This window comes from Ceratotherium simum, chromosome 1 (genome assembly GCF_057802395.1).
Source record: "Ceratotherium simum simum isolate JZ-2026a chromosome 1, ASM5780239v1, whole genome shotgun sequence".
Lineage (NCBI taxonomy): Eukaryota > Metazoa > Chordata > Mammalia > Perissodactyla > Rhinocerotidae > Ceratotherium > Ceratotherium simum.
Window position 1 is genome coordinate 103,945,445 of NC_141900.1, and position 21,379 is coordinate 103,966,823.

General features: G+C 43.1%; 1 protein-coding gene across 2 annotated transcripts; it reads right to left on the reverse strand.

Moving 5' to 3' along the window:
- Positions 1–2,208: 2,208 nt before the first annotated feature.
- On the reverse strand, positions 2,209–9,466 carry LOC101408481 (GTPase IMAP family member 5-like). 2 transcript variants are annotated; one of them, XM_004430775.3, is made up of 4 exons: positions 8,633–9,466; positions 7,101–7,184; positions 4,099–4,147; positions 2,209–3,128 (listed from the first exon to the last, which is right to left on the reverse strand). In XM_004430775.3, the coding sequence occupies exons 2-4, from the start codon at positions 7,134–7,136 to the stop codon at positions 2,248–2,250; spliced, it is 966 nt and encodes a 321-aa protein (XP_004430832.2). In that variant the 5' UTR covers positions 7,137–7,184; positions 8,633–9,466; the 3' UTR covers positions 2,209–2,247. The 2 variants fall into 2 exon arrangements, with proteins under 2 accessions (XP_004430832.2, XP_014643126.1); XM_014787640.2 differs by lacking the exon at positions 7,101–7,184.
- Between the last annotated feature and the right edge of the window lie 11,913 nt (positions 9,467–21,379).

Sequence of the window (21,379 nt, forward strand, 5' to 3'; positions counted from 1 at the left end):
ACTCCACAAAAGTGGCTGTGTGGTAGAGGGATGAAGGCATACAAAAAATGGGGTGTAAGAGAAATTTGTTTGGAAGTAGAGTGTCAGCCAAAAGGAGAGCACGAGGCTCAGCAGAGGCTCCTAGACGGGGTGTTGCTTGAGCCGTCTCAACACGCTGGCCCCTCCAGAGTTATTCCAGGCTGAGGGAGGCCATGCGGTGGGGGGGGGTGAGAATCAGCATGTGGGAGGAGGATGTAGGGTTAGATGGGGCTGGGCGAGGGGCCTGTGCGGCACACTCGGCTCAAGGGCTATCTTATAGAGAACAGGAAGTCACCGGAGGCTTTTAAGCGGTTAGTATATTTTAAGAAGGTCCAGTGGTGGCAATGTGGCAGTTGGATTATGTAAATGCAAGCTTGGGGACAGGATAATATTTAGAAGAAAAAAATTCCATCCCTACTTTCAGGGCCTGAGCTATAACAATAGGAATGGAGATGGAGAGGAAAGGACACACGGAGACACTGAGGAGGTGGAATCGACATAATGTGGTCACTGGCAGCAATATTGGGGAGGGAACCAGGTTTTGTCTTGGGCCCCCATGTGACATGTGGCCTGGGCCTTCACTGCCCTAGGCCTTCAGAGGGAGAGTGGGCTGAGCAGAAAGAGGGGAAGAGTTTGGATCCGGACTGGCCGGCCTTGAAGCCCTCTGGGGCACCTGCCCAGTCGTCCAGGAGACAATGGGTGATTGAGCTCATCCTCCCTCCAGGGAAGGCATCCGGACCAGGCGTGAACTTGGCCCCAGAAAGTCTCCGGGAGCAGGAGGAGGAAGGCCTCCCTCCAGGTGTGTGGACCGTCCCTTCCCAGGCCTCCCAGGTGGGATATGGTGCACCAACAGGGCGTCTCTTTCTTCAGGGCAGTGTTGCTGGTGATCCAGATGACATTCCATCTGTGCCGACTTCTAGGGGCAATCCCAAGGAGAGTTAACCTGGGGATGTTTTACAGTAAACAAGGAGAGAGGGGTTTGTCAACCCTCTACTCACACATGGATTTTCGCCAAAGTATTCCTTGGAAGTGTTTAAATGTGAACTCTGTATCTCCCCCAAATGGTGAAGGAAGCACAGAGAAGACCTGCCGAGAGGCACTCCCATTTCCTCCCCCTCTCCCATTGTCACTCTCCAAAATAATCCAACTAAAAGGGGTTTTCACTTCTTTCGGGATTCAGTGAATGTCGACTATGGAGCAGGCACTTCAGTAGTAGAGGGAGGTCCTTCCTGATTCTAGGAACAAAAGAGAAATCTATTCATTTATTCTCCATGCCACTTCCTCAGAGGATGCATGAGAACAGGGAAGTTCTGATAGATTTAAGGATTTTTTTAAAAAAGGAATATGGAGAACTCTTCATTAGTTCAAACGCTTTCAAATGCAGGTAAAAGAGACCCCAAACTCAAATAGCTTAAACAATAAGGGAATTTATTGGCTGGCATAATTGGAAATTCAGAAATAGTGTAGGCTCCAGGGCTGGTTGATTCAGGGGCTTAGGTTTGTTCTATCTCTGCTCTGCTTTGAAGTGTTGCCTTCAACCTTGGGCTGGTAGCAAGAGGGCTGCTAGAGTTTCGAGCATCACATTCAGACCCAACAGCGCCCAGAGGAAGAAGAGAGACTGTTTCTGTCTGTGGGTCTCTTCTGAGAAGGGAGAAACTTTCTGGCCCCACCTCTGAAGACTTTTACTCACTTCTCATTGGCCTGAATTGGGTCTCGGGCCCAACCCTGAACTAGCCATCGGCAAAGAGAATGGGATTAGGTACAGAGCAGCCAGGCGTCCCTGCTGTCATCTTCTTCTGAGGCGCACGGCTCCATGGGGGAGAGGAGGAGGCTGAACCAAACCAGAAGTCCATAAGGAAGGAGGGGAACGGGAGCAGCAGAGAGAACAAACTGTGTCCTCCACGGACCATGACCAATTTCAGAATTGGTGACACGGGGCCGGCCCTGTGGCTTGGTGGTTAAGTGCGCACGCTGCGATGCTGGTGGCCCGGGTTCGGATCCCAGGTGCGCATCGAGGCACCACTTCTCCGTTCATCCTGAGGCCGAGTCCCACATACAGCAACTAGAAGGATGTGCAGCTACGACACACAGCTATCCACTGGGGCTTTGGGGGGAAAAATAAAATAAATAAAATCTTTAAAAAAAAAAAAGAATTGGTGACACGTAGAACAATGAGTCCCATGAGGGGATCCTTTAGAAAATGCTCTGACATACAGATGACATACAGAATTAATGATGGTACAAGATGACCAGAAAAATAAGAAGAAAAAGTAAGCTGCACCAAACAAGAAAAACACAAAACTCATGATGCGAAATCATCCAGTTTTTGGCTCTAAGGAACACCTTGAATGCCCAGTTGCTCTCGCTCTCTTTCAGGTCTCGCCTTTGCTTTTCAACCTGCAGCTGCACCTTGGCCAGGTAGCGCCCGTGGTCTCCTCCACACGCCCTGGCCCCCCCTTGCTGGAGCATCTGTGCATCAGAGAAGAGGTCATTGCTGTGGAAGGCGCCCTCATGCTCCATCTCCAGCCTCTCGACCATGGCCATCAGCTGGGCCAGCTGCTCCTCCTGCTCCTCCCCGGTGGCCCGGTTGTTGAAGGCACAGTACCTGTCCCCGCACTCCTGGACCAGGATCCTTAGGCTGTGGTTGTCCGTGTTTGCTATGTAATCATCCAAGGACTCACCATCTAAGTCCTCCTTGTGGGTGAAGAGGATGACCATGTGTCTCATGGCTCCTGCCCCAAAGATCTCCTTCACCCTCCTCACTGCCACTGTGTCCTGGGCAGTGAAGCGCCCCAGCTGGGTGACCAGCAGCAGCACATGGGGCCCTGGGGCCAAGAGCAGGTAGCAGTCGCCAATGTCCTTGTACGTCTCTTGGGTCTGGGCGTTTGCCTCAAAGATGGAGGGCGTGTCAACCACTAGGATGTTCCTCCCATTCCATGTGCCTATCTCCTTCCGGCACGTCCTGGTCACGGACTGGGCCCCCAGCCTGGACTCAAACACTGGCTGGCAGAGGATGCTATTCCCTGTGGCACTCTTTCCGCTGCCTGTTTTGCCCACCAGGACGATCCTCAACAGAGATGATCCTGGAGTTAAGCTCTCTTCTCCTCCACCTGTTAGAGCACATGAAAAGTTAATGTGTAATTGCTATGGGCTGAATGTTTGTGTCCCCCAAAATTCATATGTTGGAATCCTAATCCCTAGTGTGATGGCCTGGAGTTGAGGCTTTCAGGAGGTGACTTGGTTTAGATGAGGTCATGAGGGTAGCGCCCCTATCATGGGATTAGCGGCCTTATAAAAAGAGGAAGGGATTAGAGCACTCTCTCCACCATGTGAGGACACAGCAATCAAGAAGTGGACTCTCACCAGACACTGAATCTACCAGCACCTTGATCTTTGACCTTGCAGCCTTTAGAATGATAAGATATAAATATTTGTTGTGTACCACCCAGTCTATGCTATTTTGTTTTAGCAGCCTGAACTAAGACAGTAATAAATGCCTTTTGAGGATGAGGAGAATGAAAGACAAAAAGGAAAAGACCCAGAAGAAATGGCATTGATGATCAATTAGGCATCACACCTTCTCTTCCCATCACCAGGCTGTGCTCAGAGCAAACACCAGACTCCTTATGTAGAGAATGAAGAGAACCCACAGAGGGTTGGTGGAATAAACCATCCCAGATGGCCAGAATCCTTGGGTTCTTTCCTTTTGGGATGCCAACTTTTGCCACCCTTTTCAGAACCTTCCCTCTATTTGGTTCCCACCCTGAAGACCTCAAGCTACTCTTTGATGCTCAGAGATTCCTACAACCACTGAGCTGTTTGTCCTCCACTTTCTACTCCTCCCATCCCTGCCTGGTCTCTGTTTTACAAAATGACAGGGTTTTATCTGGAAAAACTTACCCTCACTAAGGACAGTATGACAGCAAATAGCCTAATATGTAATATTTCCTGGGGAAAATCACTTTCTTTGTCTTGGGGTGACTCTAGTCTTGTACCTTTCACTGCAAGGTGGGAAGTTTGCTTCCCCAGTGCTGAGTTCGTGGCCCCCAAGTGTTGTGAAGAGCTCCACTAGATCCTTACCTGTGGTGGCAGCGTCTTTTCCACCCTTCTGAAGCCTTTCCATTGTGTTCTAGAGGGGAAAAGATGCAGGGATTGTTCATACTGGAGTTGGATGTGACATCTGACACAAAACACCACATTTTATAGATGAGGAAATTGAGGGGAGAAAAAATGACTACTGAAGGTCACACGTAATTTAATGGGTGAGCCAAGACTAAAACCCAGGTCTGCTGACCCTCAGCCGTTCTTGGCACTAGATCGCGCTTCCTCCTGAAGAGTGTATAGACAGCACCAACATGCGAGCACATGCATGTGATTTCCTATGACCTGTACTTAGCTCATAGGAGGCACTGAAAATGTGCCGTCTGCCCAGAAGACCAAACAAAGAAGTTGGTCCTTTCCTACTGATCTCCTGGCTCTTGAGCTCTTGTCTACCTAGGGTCTCCGTCCTGGCACCCCAAACTCAAGTTTTCCCGGCAAAGTATCCCCCTTTGGTAAACTCAAAAAGAAATTCCTTCCTCAGCCTCCACGGTGGTGGTGCTATGGAGGGTGACCAATCATCCCGGTTTGTCCAGGCCTGAGAGGATTCCCTGATCAAAGGACCTTCAGTGTTGAAACTGGGGAGGTCCCAGGCAAACCAAGGTGAGCTGATCATGCCAGGAGCAGGAGAGTGTCATGAGCCCAGGCACAGTGGAGTGGGGTGTGCATACAGCAAACAGAGGGAAGTCCCGATTTGTTAGGCTCATACCAACTGTTACACTATGGAAGATCCACCTTCCATGTTCTTAGCTCAGGTAGTGTTGGGCCAGTAGCCACCTCAGAGGCATATCTCTCCTGCCCACTCACCTTCTTGCATTGTCTTCCATATACCTTTCTCTTGATCCTTCTCTTTCTTCCTACCTCCTACTTCCTGTTCTCAGGGAGGGGGTCCACTCAGGTCCCACCCAAGAATGACTTCTCAGCCTTCACTCCTGGGAAAACCTACACAATCCTTTCCAAAGCTACATCAAGACCTTGCTGTGTGCAAAGTTTCAGGGTATTTTCCTTGTAACGAGTTCAAGGAGTTAATGCTAAGGAATGAATCCTCAATTGTGGAATTTCAGGGTCTATGACAGGTGAACTGAAAAAAAAATACTTTGCAGGAAAAGTGGATTTTCCTAGTGCTCCTTGGGATCACGCCATATAGGATATGATCTAGGCCCTCCACATGCAAAACCAGCCACAGTGATTACCTTGGCAGGAAAAATAACTTAATAAATATAAACAACCTGGGGATCATTTTAATTTTTTTGTGTGTGTGTGAGGAAGATCAGCCCTGAGCTAACTTCCATGCTAATCCTCCTCTTTTTGCTGAGGAAGACTGGCTCTGAGCTAACATCTATTGCCAATCCTCCTCCTTTTTTTTCCCCAAAGCCCCAGTAGATAGTTGTATGTCATAGCTGCACATCCTTCTAGTTGCTGTATGTGGGACGCCGCCTTAGCATGGCCGGAGAAGCGGTGCGTCGGTGCGCGCCCAGGATCCGAACCCGGGCCGCCAGTAGTGGAGCGCACGCACTTAACCGCTAAGCCATGGGGCTGGCCCGGAATCATTTTAATTTAAGTACTAAACGTCAAAACCCAGCTTCTGTCAGACAGTCCCCCAGTAATATCTTTGTTACTTAGTCTAATGGTATTTTAGAGCCAAAAGAGAAATGGTAGCAACTTTCCACCCCTTGGAATCTCTATCTTTGGCCAGGTCCCATGGAAACTAGTCTACTCTGGTTTGTTAAGTCTGTCCCAGCATTTGTACTATTCAGATAAGAGTTATCCAGACCAAGGAACCACGGTACTGATTATTCAACTCAGTCCTGCGTTTACATCCAAGCAAATGTGGGCCTATTGGATGGAAACTCGCCCCTGAGCATTTTCTGTCATTCTGCCATCCATGAGGGGGCCTTTCAAATAGTGTGTGATGGTTGGTCTTAGGTGTCAGGTTGGATAGACCATAGTACCCAGTGATTTAATCAAATACTAATCTAGGTGTTGCTGTCAGAGTATTTTGTAGATGTGGTCAAGTAAAGATTGCCCTCCAGGATGTGGGTGGGCCTCATCCAATCAGTTGAAGGCCTTAAGAACAAAAACTGAGGTTTCCAAGAGAAGAAGAAATTCTGTCTCAAGACTTCAATATCGACTCCTGCCTGAGTTTCCAACTGCTGGCCTGCCCTGCAGATTCTAGACTTATCACCCCCCACAATCGCAGGAGGCAGTTCCTTCAAATAAATTTCTTCATATATATATTCTGATGGTTCTATTTCTCTGGAGAAACCTGACTGATACATCAATCTAGCTAATTCTCTCTATTGAAACCCAGAGAAAGAGCAAACTTGAACATAATTTTCCTCTTTGGCAGGTTCTTTTCAAGGACGAGGCCGATGGGGAGGAGTTTTTTAAAGATGTGATTGCATAGAGATTGGTAAATGGGGAAACGTGCTTTTTAGAGATCAGCTTGTTGTCAATGCTGATGATTTTGAAACCGAGACGCTCTGTTTTCCCACGAACCGTCCATGGATCATCTTGAATGGTGGTCTCCAGAGAGGGCTAGCAAGGAGGGGCTGCCGAGCATCAGAGGGAAGCGCACAGGTAGCAAGTAAGTGACAAGAGTGGTGAGTGTTGAGGGGCAGAGAAGGTGATGCTGAAACAGCTGCAGAAAGGGGGCCGGCGGAGGACTGCAGCTGCTGTGCCTAGACTCGCAGAGACAGCAGTGACCTCAGAGACCAGGTGGCACGCTCCACTGCTTTGAAAAGTGAGGAAACTGAGACTGCGGGGTGGGGGTTGCAGGGGCGGGGCGGGGTACGTAATACAGCAATGACACGAAGCTGCCCGCACCCAGGGCTGTGGGATGAAAGGATATCAAAGAGAGAGGGCAACCCCTTCCCGCTGTTTCCCGACCAAGCAGGAGCTCAGACAGGACCAGAATGTGCTGCCCCGCGTGCTGGGAGGGGCGGTCCTCAGTCCTGCAGGAACGGTCAAACAGTGCTACTCACGTGGTGTGTTTGGCCAAGCGACTGGTAGCAGGCCATTTCTTCCAAGAATGAGAGGCTTAAATTGCTGCTCTCTCAGAATCCAGCCTGAGCAGAAAGAGAAGTGAAAAAGGGGCTCCTTCTCAAGAACCGTCTAGGTTTTTCTCATGTTTCTCCATTATTTCTTGAGGATTTTTCCCTCTGCAGTCACCGTGCCGCCTTTCTAGTGCAAACTGCCACACCTCAGCCAATGGCCCCCAGGGTGCCCAGGGGCATCCCCTTCCCTGCTCTGTCCCTTGCAGATCACTGTGCCCTTGCCGCCACATCTGTCCCCTCAGACATCACCATCATTGTGCTTCCCCCGCCCACCAGCCTATTCCCAGCTGGACATCAGTCCACCTCCCTCGTTTTATATCCATCGATCCTTCCATTCATTCATTTAAATATGTTACTAAATACCTCTATTGCCAGACATCTCTCTCCCTACACTTAGAGGACAGTTGGACCAGTTTAAAGAACAGCTCCTGCCGCAGACTGGAAAAGCATCATCTCTGAGCTGATGAGAGTGGAAGCACGATTCCCTCCACCCCGCTTGCACAGCCCTATTTCCTGCACCGTCTCCACCGCGCAGGACTGAAAGAAGCCTGTGGGGATGGGAAAGGTAGAGACACCCTTGGGAAAATGGTGAAACAGTCTGGAACTTGGGCAGGTTATCCTACTCTCATTTGCCAAAAGTAATGATACCATCCTCCCTACCTCCCCCACTGGAGTGTTTTGGAGATGGATGGCACGCTGGTTAGGAAATGTTAACAAGGAGAAAGTGTCACTGTCAAGGGTATGAGGCTGGGTAATCCTCCAGGAATAAAGGCCCTGCTGTTTATAACTCCATTCTGGCTAACTGCGGGGGGTGGGGGGGAGTGGGGTTAAAGAATGTTTTTAAATAATAAATTGTATTTCTTTTTCAGAAAAAAAGCAGGTGTTTTACCCAAACAGATAAACTTGAGTCCTACTCTGAAATCTTTCTCCTTTCTTTAAAATGGGAACTGTTTCCACCAAGTTGAGTGGTGTATTTTAAAAAAACAAGCAATGGAAATGAAGTAAGATGAAAATCGAAAGATGAGCTTTCAGCCTGTTCTTCAAAGGGCATCCTGTGACTTCTGGGGGTGGGTGGGTGGGGGATTCAGGCCATCCTCCCTTGTCCAGCAGTATGTGAGCACCCATACGTGCACCCAGAAATGGGTGCAGTAGCTGCTCTGTGCACAGGTGAAAACACTTTTGCACAAACACGAGAAATAAGCTCACTAGTATCACCAGAGGGCTGCAGTCTGAGCTCATTCTGTCCAAACTTTAGGTTCTGAAATATAGAGTATCAGCAATTTTTCAGCTTGCACTTATTTGGGGTCTTGGGGTATATAATTCTTGACCATAATTATTCAGGAATAGAGAAACTGAGGCTTAGGAAGATCAGGTGTCCAGATTGACAAAGACTGTTACTGGTAGACCTGGGATGAGAGAAAGTGAGAGAGAAAGAAAGAAAACAAAACAAGCCGGGGTACCTGTGAGGTCCTGGAATATCTTGCAAGTTCTGCAGCCAGTCTTGGAGCAACCCTCCCTCCTCTCCTACGCAGCCTCTCTCATTGGTTTCTAGTCTCTTCAAAAAAACACGGGAGCAGTGAGAGATGAAAAAACTGGCCACAAATTCTATCTGCCAGAGAGGGAACTGTGTCCCGGAAACAGAAAAAGAACAATGTGGGTGTTTCCTCGAAAAGCCATCCTCAGAGCTGACCTAGAAGCCCTCAGAGATGCCAGAGGAAGAGGTTTTATCGTTTTGTTTTGTTTTTAATAACGGTTCTTTTTCCTTCTCCCCACCACATCTCTGTAATGCTTGTGTGCAAAACATATTCCCTGCCAGAGCTAGTCCGGAGAATGGAGAGCCGGAGAAGCCAAGGAAGTTCTGGGGTGCAGCTGCATCCTGAACCTAGCCCTCCGCAGCCTTCACCAGCCCAAATTGGACCAACGTACCTCCCCAGTCCACCATTTCCTCTCCGACATAAAGGTGGTTTCTTATAGCTAATTCCAGATGGCAGCAGGGACGGAACTGAAGACAGGCACCTTGCTTGAGACGTTCTGTGGCTCTGACCTCCCTCTTCTTTCTCTGTCAAATGCCCTGCCATCGGGTTCCCTGTGCTTTGACCTGAGGGAGAAACAAGATTTAGTAGGTTCCTTCACCAAGATGCATTGCATTCTGTGGACTTGCATTTCCACAGAAGCCAGGGAGACATCCACCCCACCCATGGTCTGATTTAGGCAAAGTGACAAGCTCTTAAGGGAGTGGGGGCTGCCCTGGGCCCCTCACACTGCTCTGCTTGATGCTCCTCCTCTGCATCCGTGCACTGGCCCTGCTGGGGGCCTCTGTGTGGCGGGGGCTGAAGCCCTTCTCTGGAGACATTCTTAGGGTGAATGGGGCAGAGTTTGATCTGCTACTTGCACATTTGAGTTCAGATTAATATCAACAAACAGCTATAAGCAGAAAAACGAGATACGAGTGACTCTTGGATCCTTGCTCAGTTTGAAGAGGAGGGCAGTCACAATGCTGATAACAGGCACAATTCACATTTTGCAATGAAAGCTGTGCTTCACTTACAAAATATTAATATTCCCATATTGGTGCTATAATTTTAACTTTCCAAATAATAATAGCTGTTACACTGAATGAGGTGGATGCCTGCCTTCCTGCTGTAGAGGACAGAAAGGCATGCTTTTAACATGTAGAAGACATGATGTATTTTCTTTTTGTTGGCTAGAAATGCCTCTGATATCTCGTTTTTGCCAGGAAAAGAAAAAAAAGAAGGCTAAAGATCAACTCCTCTAAAACAAAAATAATTATTTTGGGTAGACATTTATCAGCTCTAAACTGGCTTATCGTGAATATTTTTATGCCTGAAGTTAATTCATTGAGCCATCTCAGCATATATTTTGTAAATACTTGATACACAAGAAAGGGACATTACCCAAAGGTACCAAATCCATGTGGGCCTTGTGAGTTTTTCATAGTTGAGGTAAACATGTATTTTTACGTGCCTTAAGCTACCCAGGCCAATACTCCTGTGTCCACATCACAGAGAGAAGACTATGGATCTTGATCAGCTACTTTCCACGCATTAGAGAAAATGCAAATTTATCATTGAAAACAGCATCTTGATCCTGTCTTCAGACATTCCCTCAGCTACTATGTACACTGCGATGGGAGGCCTTCTCTTTGGAACAATGGTATGCCTTTTCCTCTAAGCTGCCTGTCATATTCTTCATTGATTTTTTTCTGTTAAATTATATGTATTTTCCTTGTTGATTCAAGAAAGGCCTTTATTTATGATTCAAGAAAGCAAAATATTACCTGGTATATTACACCTGTTAACAATCCTTTTCTCCCCCTTTCCTTTCCATACTCAGAGTTCTATGGCTATTCAGGCCTCCTCTTTTCTTTCAGCGTTAACTCGTGGAATTCTAGTGATGGCTCTTCAAACTATAGGTGCTTCTAATTGCTAGTGAAAGAAATATGAGCAATAAAGAAGGGTAAAAATTTTTCCTTTTCCCCACAGCTACAGAGAAAAAAAGCAAATAATATTCCTACAAAGGAGTCTGTGAGATATCCAGTGCTTGAAAATTGTAGCTCTGCCCTGTGAAAATAACCCTTCATCTCTAAAAGTCTGTGGAATTATGGTTCTTTTATTTAATAATGTGTTTCCCTATTGTGAGATGTAAATTGAAATCTAGTAATTCCTAACAGGTCTAAATACTTATAAGATTTCTTAGACAACTCCAGAGGAGATCGCTGATATTTTCCTCTTCTATCACAGGCATGCAGGAATAAAATAAAGTAAAACAAAATAAAATAGTCAAAGAGTTCGAGAATCTTTTCTCATTTAAATTCACAGTATGCTAAGTAAAACAGAACTGTCCACTGTTGTCAATGTCTTGCCTATACCACCCCCTGCTGTTTGTCTCTTAAGTTAGTTATCGTAAGTACTTTGCTCAGTCTGAAAATTTTAACAAATGTTTTCTTTATGGCTTCTGTCATTCTTAGAAAACCCTCCTTTATCACCTCTTTATTTAAAAATATATTACTTATGTCTACACAAAAATCTGCACACGAATGTTTATAGCAGCTTTATCCATAATTGCCAAAACTTGGAAGCAACCAAGATGTTTTTCAATAGGTGAATGGATTTAAAAAACTGTGGTACCTCCAGATAATGAAATTTTATTCAGCGCTAAAAATAAATGGGCTCTCAAGCCATGAAAAGACATGGAAGAAACTTAAATGCATATTACTAAGTGAAAGATGCCAATCTGAAAAGGCTACATACTGTATGATTCCAACCCTGTGACCTTTTGGAAAAGGCAAAACTATGGAGACAGTAAAAGATCAGTGGTCACCAGGGGTTGTGGGGGGATGAATAAGTGGAACACAGAGGATTTTTAGGGCAGTGAAATTATTCTATATGATATTGTAATGGTGGATGCATGTCACTATACATTTGTCAAAACCCATAGAATGTACAACATCAAGAGTGAACCCTCATGCAAACTGTGAACTTTAATTAATAATATTATATCAATATTGGCTCATCAATTGCAACAAATGTATCACACTAATGCAACATATGAATTTGGGGGAAGACAAGTATTCAGACCATAGCAAGCGTTAAATGCATATTTCAAAAATAAGAAAGTTCTCACAAAAGTAATTTTTGCATCCACCTTAAGAAACTTAGAGAAAGAAGAAACTTAGAGAAAGAAGAGCAAAGCAAACCCAAAGCAAGTAGAAAGGTCAAAAAATGATAAAGATGAGAGCAGAAATCATGAAATTAAAAACAGAAGAAACAATAGAGAAAAATCAGTGAACCCAAAAGCTGATTCTTTGAAAAGACCAGTAAAATTAGTAAACCTTTAAAAAATATTTACCAAGGAAAAAAAGAACACAAACTACCAATATCACCAATAAAAGAGGACACATCACTACTGATCCCACAGAAATTACATAGCCATTAGGGAAATGCTGTGAACAACTCTATACCCATAGACTTGACACTTTATGTAAAATTGTCTTTCAATAGTCTTTCAATTCCTTGTAGACACAAACTACCAAAACTCACTCAAGGAGAAACAGATAGCCTAAACCTTCCTATATCTCTCAAGGAAATTAAATTTATACTTTAAAACCTTCCAAAAAAGGAAACTCCAGACCCAGATTATTTCATTGTCTAATTCTGTCAAATATTTAAGGAAAAAAATAATATCAGCTCTACATAACCCCTTCTGAAAGTAGAAAAGGGGGGAACATTTCCCAACTCATTTTATGGGGCCAGCATTAACACCAAAATCAGAGAAAGACATCACAAGAAAAGAAAGTTCTCATGTATTCCTCTTAAACATAGATGCAAAAATCCTCAACAAAATCTCAGCAGATGAAATACAGCAATATATATAAAGAGTAATACCCACAAGTGTGTTTCATCACAGAAATGCAAGGCTGACTCAACATTCAAAAATCAATCTGGGGCCAGCCCACAAGCGGTTAAGTGTGCATGCTCCACTGCGGCGGCCTGGGGTTCGCAGGTTTGGATCCCGGGTGCGCACCTACGCACCGCTTGTCAAGCCATGCTGTGGCGGCGTCCCATATAAAGTAGAGGAAGATGGGCACAGATGTTAGCCCAGGGCCAATCTTCCTCAGCACAAAAAAAGAGGAGGATTGGCAAGGGATGTTAGTTCAGGGCTGATCTTCCTCACAAAAAAAAAAAATCAATCAGTGCAACTCATCATGTGTATAGACTAATGAAGAAAAACCATATGATCACCTCAATACATGCAGAAAAGCATTTGACAAAATTCAAGAACCATTATAAAATTCTCTGAAACTAAGAATAGAAAGGAGGGGCAGGCCCAGTGGCATAGTGGTTACGTTCGGCATGCTCCGCTCCCGGGCGCAGACCTACACACTGCTCATCAAGCCATGCTGTGGTGGCGCCCCATATACAACATAGAGGAAGATGGGCACAGATGTTAGCTCATGGACAATCTTCCTCACCTAAATAAATAAATAAATAAATAAGAATAGAAAGAAACTTCTATGATCTGATAAAGGGTATCTACCAAAAAATATATATATATGTGGTGAAACTCTGAATGATTTTGCCCTAAGATGGAAACCTTAGCAATTCTGAAACTACAGTATCCTAAGGTTCCACCAATCAGCAAATATATTGTAGCTAATGAGAGCTAAGTTTCTCACTGTCAGAGAAAGAAATGATAAATAAGCAAAGAAAGAATGCTAGAATAAACCCTGGTGCTGGACTGGAGTCAGAAATACCAGCACGAATTCATGGTTGTGATCATTTAATAGATAAAGAAGCAAACATATACGGGTGCATATGTGCGTCAGTAACACATACATGGATATCCCAGCTGTCGGCTGAGAGAGACTATAAGCAGTGACACTCCAGGAGCAAGGAGAACACCCAGCACACAGACCTTGGTTTCTAAATGCCATTCTCCAATAAAAAGGAACCAGGACTACTTAGAGAACTGGCTGATTCCAGGGTTGGGAGAGGAGAAACACAAGATGAGCCTGGAGCATCTTATAGTGCCATCAAGTAAGGAAGTGCAAAAAAGGGGGCAGTTGGGGGCATATCAAAAGGACACGAGGCAACCTGAAAGAGCTCCCAATGGCCAAAGCTTTCTTTTTATAAAGATAATCCAGCTAATAAACACAGACGGAATGATAAAATTAAACTATCATCATTTTCCAACCCCCAATAAATTAATGGATCTAGGCAATGATCATCAATGATTGCTAGGTTTCACTAAATGAGATGCAACCAGCCAGCACATGCCTCCAGGAGGAAGAGTACACCGTTTATAAGTTGCAATGTATGCACCTTATGTGGATCCATATTCAAACAAAATGTAAAAATTATGACAGTTGGGAAACTGTGAACACAGCCTGGATATTTAATATTAAATATTTGCTTTTTCAGATGGGATATTAATAAAAGGGAGATTCCCACTGTTTAGAGTTATGTGCTGACATGTTTACAGATGAAATGATATGACATCTAGGATTGGCTTTCAAAGAATCAGGAGAGGAAAGGATAGGGGTTTAGATGAAAAGAGATTGCCCACAATTGACAATGGTTGTCCCCTAATGGTGGATACATTGGGTGCTGTACACTATTTTTTCAACTTCTGTCTATATAGAATTTTAAAAAGTTTTCAAAATGTATTGACAAAGGTTTATCAAAGTTCGCAATATTTCGATTTTTTCCAAACGTTTTAGATATATTGGGGTAAACAGGATAACTTTCAGCCTCTCAGTGAAGGAGTAAGAAATACAGTATAGTCATTCGATAGGTCTTGGTAAAGCCTTTTTGGTGTTATTGCAAAATCTAATGTCTCTAATGACTGGCTAATAAATCCTTTTGCAAGTCAAGTAGTTTACACTGTTTTGTTTTCAACAAAAAGCAAGGCAGATGTATCCATTAACAGACAATTTAAAGTTAATGATTGATTGCTATGTGGATTTTGGCATTTATCTTGGAAGGAGTTCAAAGAATTGAGTGGCATTGCCATAACAAAATTGTTTCCATTCCTATTTATTTATTTATGTGAACAAGGTTTCTCCGTGCCCACGCTGATTAAAACAAAAAATAGGAATAGAATTTATCTGAACATTCTAGCAAAGAATAGTAGTCATGCATGCATATATGAAATAAATGAAGAAAAGTCTCCTCCATCCAATTGAGAGATGCATCTACAGAATTAAAAAGTTACTGTTAAATAATTATTTTACACATGGTGTGATATGTGTGTGTTGCTTTGATCAATTATATACTAATAATACTTGAATAATAACTAAATACAGAAGACACGTTTCACACTTAAAGCTTTATAGTCACAGAATTTTTTTTAATTTTCATATATTTTTTTGTTGCAGAACTGTATGCCAGGGTGATCAAGATTTTCCAGCATAAAAATCCATTATAATAAGATACAGTTCTGGGGTGGGGAGGGTAAATGGACAGTTAAGGAAAAAAAGAAACTGCAAAATTTCTGACTATTAGAAAAGAGCTTGTTCATGTGTTTTTTAAACAGCTTATGATTGGTATTCAATTTCTATGTTCTTTATATTATTTTTTTTAAGAAATGGGAATTTTATTTTAAAATGTTAATATCTACAATGTGCCAGAAATTGCATTCTTTGCAAGCATTCCTGATGAAAAAATTTTAGAAGTTCAGTTTAAAATGCTCAAGAGAGCACCTAGTTTTAAAAAATTCTTTTAGTGAATACACAAGCAAAAAGTTTGAAGACCATTGCCCTAGAGAAACTCTTACATGAATGCATGAGGATATTTTTATAAGAAAGCTCATAACATAAAAAGCTAGAAACAACCCAAATATCCATCAACAGTAGATTGGATAAACAAATTGTAGAATATCCATACCATGGAATAATATGCAGCAGTAAAAATGAACAAAATACAGTTACCTGCATCAACATGAATAAAGCTCACATACATTATGTTGAACAAAAGAAGCAATTTCCAGGGAAATACAGAGTCTGATTCCATTTTTGTCAAGGCGAATAATGGACAAAACTAAAAATATATGTTATTTACAGCAACAGACAGGTGATAAAACTATAAGGAAAAGCAAGGGAGTGGTTGCCACAAAGGACGGGATGGTGATCACACCTCGGTGAGAGGGAGGAGGAGCGACGGGCTCAAGAGGAACTTCCGGAGTGGAGTGGAGAGCTTCGAAGGGCAGGGCTCTACTTACAGTGAGTATGTGCTTTACTGATCTTCACACTGTACATATACTCATATATATAGCATATACTCAACTATAAAAAGTTCAATCATATTGAAAAACATGAAACAAGATCTGACCTAACAGAAAAACACACTACGGTCTCATATGAAAAAACTACTATAAAAATATACATTCTTCCAAAATTGATATATATTTAATTTAATTCCAATTGAAATCCCAATTTTTTGTGTGTAGAATTAGATACTTTCTGAAGGCTCCTATGGCACGAAAAATGCCTGAGCGTAATCAAATTATTCTGGTATTGACATAAGAACAGACAAATAAATTGGTAGAACAATGTACATAGTCCATGGTGAATCTCAGTTAATAATGGAATTTAATATATGACAAAGACGGGGAAATAACTGTTTATTTAGTAAGCAGTGCTGAGCCAAATGGTTTTCCAACCAGAAGAGAACAAAGCTGAGCTCCTACCTCACACTCTATAAAAATTCAAGAAGGATTAAATTCTTTATCTGTAAAAAATAAAACAACAAAAATCTTAAAATAAAATATAGGAAACTATTTGTACAATCCAAAAGTTGAGTACTCTTTCTTAACCAAGACATGAAGCCAGAAATTTTCAAAGAGAAGATAGTTTCAAATATTTTATTATGGCAAAGTACCATAAATAAAGTTAAAAACAAAAAAAAATAGATTTGAAAAAAAGATGAAATTTTTAAATGTTATAAAAAGAGCTCAAAAAAAATCAAAGGAAAATGTGTAAACTGAAGATGAACAATAAATAGCCAATACACATATGAAAAGATACTCAACTTCACAAATAGTCAAGGAGATAATTAAAATAACAATTTGCATAAATTAAAAAGAGTTATAATATCTACTACTGGCAAAAATTAGTGGTGAGGTTAGGGAAAGGGACTAAGGATGCTTTAATGCACTGCTGGTGCAATGTAAATTACAGCCATTTTGGAAAGCTTTCTGATAATAGTTATTGCATTTTTAAATATTTATATCCTTCAATGAGCAATCCTATTCCAAAGACTCCGTCTCACAGCAATGAAAGCTCCAATTAGTGCAGTCCAGTGGTGTGGCATTGTTTCTAGAGGCAAAAATACAGGAAGTGAGGTGAAAGTTCATCAGTAGGGATATCACAGGAATATTGTGCAGCCATTAAAAAGGACTATTAGAATGGCTAAAATTAAATAGACTACACCAAGTGGTGGTAAGGATGTGGAGGAACTGGTTGGGATATAAAACAGTGCAATCACTTTGGAAAACAGTCAGTCAGTTTCTTAAAAAGTAAACATATGCCCACGATATGTTTCAGCCATTCCACCCCTGGAGATTTCCCAAGAGAAAAGAAAGACATGTCCATAAAAGACGTGCACCTGACTGTTCACAGAAGTTTTACCTGTAATAGCCAAAAATTGGGAACAGCCCAAATGTCCGTCAACAAGTGAAAGGATAAACTATAGTATATGCATACAATGGAATATTACTCAATAAAAAGAAATGAACTACTGATACACACAACAACATGGATGGATCAAAATCATTACGCTGAGTGAAAGAAGTCAAACAAACAAAATGAGTACATTATATGATTCCATTTATGAAAACTCTATAAAATGAACACTAATCTGCTAATTTTAATTTGCTAATCTACATTGACAAAAAGCAAATCAGTGGTTGCCTGGGGATGGAGGTTAGGAGGAACAAAAGAGAGGGATTGCCAAGGGGTACAGGGACACTTTGGGGAAGTGAGGGAAATATTCACTGTCTTGATTGTGGTGATGGTTTCTTGGGTGTAGACAGATGTTGCAATTTATCAAATTGTACCCTTTAAATATGTGCAGTTCATTGTATATCAATTATACCTCGATAAAGATAAGTGAGTACGAAGAGAAGTACAAACAGGCAGAAGTTATCAAGACAAATTACTTGGGCGTGGGGAGGTGTGGAGTGTGGACGGAGGCTGGCAGAAGGAATGACAGAGAAGTTAGAAAGGAAGAGAGGAAAATTACCTAGCTAAATATAAAAAAAAATATGAAATATCACAATAAAAAATATGGAAAAATGTGAAAAATTACTATTTCCAGGTATTAGTTTTACACATTTTTACAATTTGTGCATGATAGCTGCTGTTTTTTAGACCTTTTTCCCCACTTGTAAGCAATTATGTCCAGCCCCAGAATCAAGAATGGATGTCTTTGGATAACTCTCTGGAACTTGCGATGCTTTTGCAAATTTTTGTGTGCTTTCTGAGTTTTGGGTCCACTTTCCGCAGTTACAGTCAGCTTTGCCTGTGCTGCGTGCTTGGCAACATTCTTGCTACTTTTATGATTTTGTTTCTAGTTCTTTTTTTTTTTTTTTTAAAGATTTTATTTATTTATTTTTTCCCCCCAAAGCCCCAGTAGATAGTTGTGTGTCACAGCTGCACATCCTTCTAGTTGCTGTATGTGGGACGCGGCCTCAGCATGGCCAGAGAAGCAGCACGTCGGTGCGAGCCCGGGATCCGAACCCGGGTCGCCAGCAGTGGAGCGCGCTCACTTAACCACCAAGCCACGGGGCCGGCATGTTTCTAGTTCTAAGTAAGCTATTGAATCAGTCAGGGCCCTTTCTGTTGCAGGTAACAGAAGTTCAACTCACACCAGCTTAAGCAAAAAAGGAAATTTATCACCTCACATAACAAAAAGCCCAGGGACATATCTAGTTTCAGTCATTGCTCCATTCTCTCTCTCCTCACCTCTCTTTCCCTCCTCCACTCTCCCCTCCCCTCCTGCTGCCCTTTCTTTCCCTTTCTCCTCTTCTACTTCCTCTTCCTCCTCCTCTTTCTCTCTCCCTGCTCCCTCCATCTCTCAGCACTGCTTGCTGTGTTAGTTTCTGTGAGACAGGCTCCCTCCATGAGGAGCTGCAGCGAGCCAGCTTACATTATTTTTACAGCTAGCAATTCAGGAAGAAAAAGAACTTCTTCTTCCAACCATTCCAACAGTAATTCCAGGACTGATTCTTGTGGGACAGGCTTGGATCACAAGCCCATCCCTAAACCCACCGCTGTGGCCACGGGGATAGGATGCATGGATAGGATGCACCGAAAGCCTGGATCGCACGCTAACCTCCAAGTGCCTGGGGTGAGAGAGGGTGCAGTTCGAGTCACTGACAGCACAGGGACTGGGAGTGTAGGAAGAGTGTTTGCAGAGGAGAATCAGAGACTTGTTCCTAGAAAGAGCGGGAACGGATGCTAAGCAGCAAAAGCAATCAGTGTTTGGAAAAGTTGTCCCAAGAGAATTAATCAAAATTGAATTTTTCTGTTCATCTATGGGTAGCGTTGGTGCACATTAGCACAATGTGGTTTTAGGACTTATTGATGCATAATTCAAGTAAATATATCCCCTTTCTAAGTTACTTTTGAGTTTTCTTTGCAATTTTTACTTTTTTTTCAGCCAGTGACACCCTCTTTATCTATGTGTACCTGTCTTTTTTGTTCCATCAACAGTAGTGACTATTTCTAGCTTCTCCCATGGAAGAGGAGGGTGTCTTCACCTCACACTTCCTTCCTCATTCCCACCACCTCCCACCTGCTGCCGCCTCCACTCCCCTCACTCTTCTTCTGGGTCAGGACCCATCTCTCCTCTGGTTGGCTTTCTCCCTAGTTTTGCCAATGTGAACCTTCAAATATCTATCATAAAAAAGGTGTGCGAGAGGCAAACTTTCTGAATTCCTGACTGCGAAAAAAAAAATTCCTTTTTTCTGCCCGTTCATTCAATAGCTGGATTGACTGCGTTTAAAAATCCCAGTTCAAAATCATTTTCTCTCAAAATTCTGAAGACCTTGCTCCATTCGTCTTCCAGCTTATATTAGGTCTGATGCTGATCTGATTCCTCTACCTTTGTGAGGGCCTAGTTGCTTCTGTTGTTGTTTGTTGTTTCAGCTTTGGCATCTTTTCCTTACCCTCTACTGTTAGTTGTTAGTGCCATCAAGTCCATTCTGACTCTAGTGACCCTGAGTACAGCAGAGCAGAATGCTATCCGGTCTTTTCATCATCTTCTCACCTTCCAGCGCTATTTCTGAGGGTTTTCAAGGCCAACTTTTTCAGAAGTGAGTGCCAGGTCTTTCTTCTTAGTCTGTCTTAGTCTAGAAGCTCTGCTGAAACCTGTGCACCACATGTGACCCTGCTGGAATTTGAAGTACTGGTGGCACAGCTTCCAGCATCACAGCAACATGCAGCCACTGCAGTGTGACACTGACAGACGGGTGGTGTGGCTCCCTGACCAGGAAATGAACCCTGGCCGTGGCAGTGAGAGTCCCGAATCTTAACCACTAGACCACCAGGGCTGGCTTCCTTGTCCTTGGTGCTCTGAAATTCCATGGAGATGGGTCTGAGTGTGAAACAGTAAAATTTTTTCCTATTTCTTGTGCTTGCCACTAACTGGGCTTTTTCGTTCTGCAAATTAAAGCCTTTCCTTAACTCCATGCAACTGTCTTTTTCTTGATGTTTCCTCCCCAGTCCTTTCCCTGTTCTCTCTTTCAGACCCTCCCGTTAGTGGATGTCGCATGACAGACCTGTGGCCCTGGGGATTGTCCTCTTTCACTCTGCTGTTGTCTCTCATATTTCATGCCTCTTTCTCTTTGTCATTCTTTTATGTTCTAGATTTTTCTTTGGACTTTTTTTAACTTCAGAACTATATTTTTAATCTCTAAGTAACTCTTGTCTTCTAATTGCCTCTGTACCTAGCATGTTCTTATTGCTGGTAGATGCCATATAGTTCTGCAGTCTTCATCTTGCTCAAGGGGCTATTTGAATGCTCTTCATTTCCCTTCTGTTTCTCTTAGGGTCTGTTTTTCTGCAGCTCAGTTACCGTTCTACTTCCCTCACGTACCTGGCCATCCTTGGCTTTCTGTTCGTTCTTACAAAAGAAGGAGGAGGCAGCCTGAGTGTGCTGCCTCTGCCCATGTGGAGACTTTCCCTGGGCCTCCTCCCTCCTCAGGAGTCTCACTAGGCACTCTTGTCTGTCAGGCAGAGACTCCCAACTCCCAAAACAGCCAGAAAAGGGGACTTTCTCTGCAGTGTCACAGCCCTACTTGAAATCTCAGCTCTCCCAGAGAGATTGCTCAATCATTTTGGAGAAGGGCTCTTCGTGATGTATGAGCTTTTGTGCTCTTTGCCTTGGGCCTGGCTGTACTCTGGGTTCTCTGCGTATGCCAGATCATTCCACGGACCCTAGGATGTCAGGCAGTCTCGCTTTTAAGAAGTGAAATGACAAAAGCAGACAGGGTTAGTGATGAAGCCAGACAGATGCTGGCTTAGAGAGGATACAAAAGGTCTAGGGGAAGTCTGTCTTCAATTTTCTAAAAGGTTTTTAATGATTTAAATTACTTTTCTGATTAGAGAATATTCAAAACATACGAATGGGTATACAGTGAAAAGTCTCCCTCTTACCTCATCTCCTAGATGCTCAATTTCCCTCCCC

Excerpts from the sequence above, each read along its gene's own strand:
- LOC101408481 (XM_004430775.3), bottom strand. The coding sequence starts at position 7,136 with ATGGCCTGCTACCAGTCGCTTGGCCAAACACACCAC. Across the intron at positions 4,148-7,100 it reads CGCTTGGCCAAACACACCAC|AACACAATGGAAAGGCTTCA; the intron begins GTGAGTAGCACT and ends TTTCCCCTCTAG. Across the intron at positions 3,129-4,098 it reads AAAAGACGCTGCCACCACAG|GTGGAGGAGAAGAGAGCTTA; the intron begins GTAAGGATCTAG and ends GTGCTCTAACAG.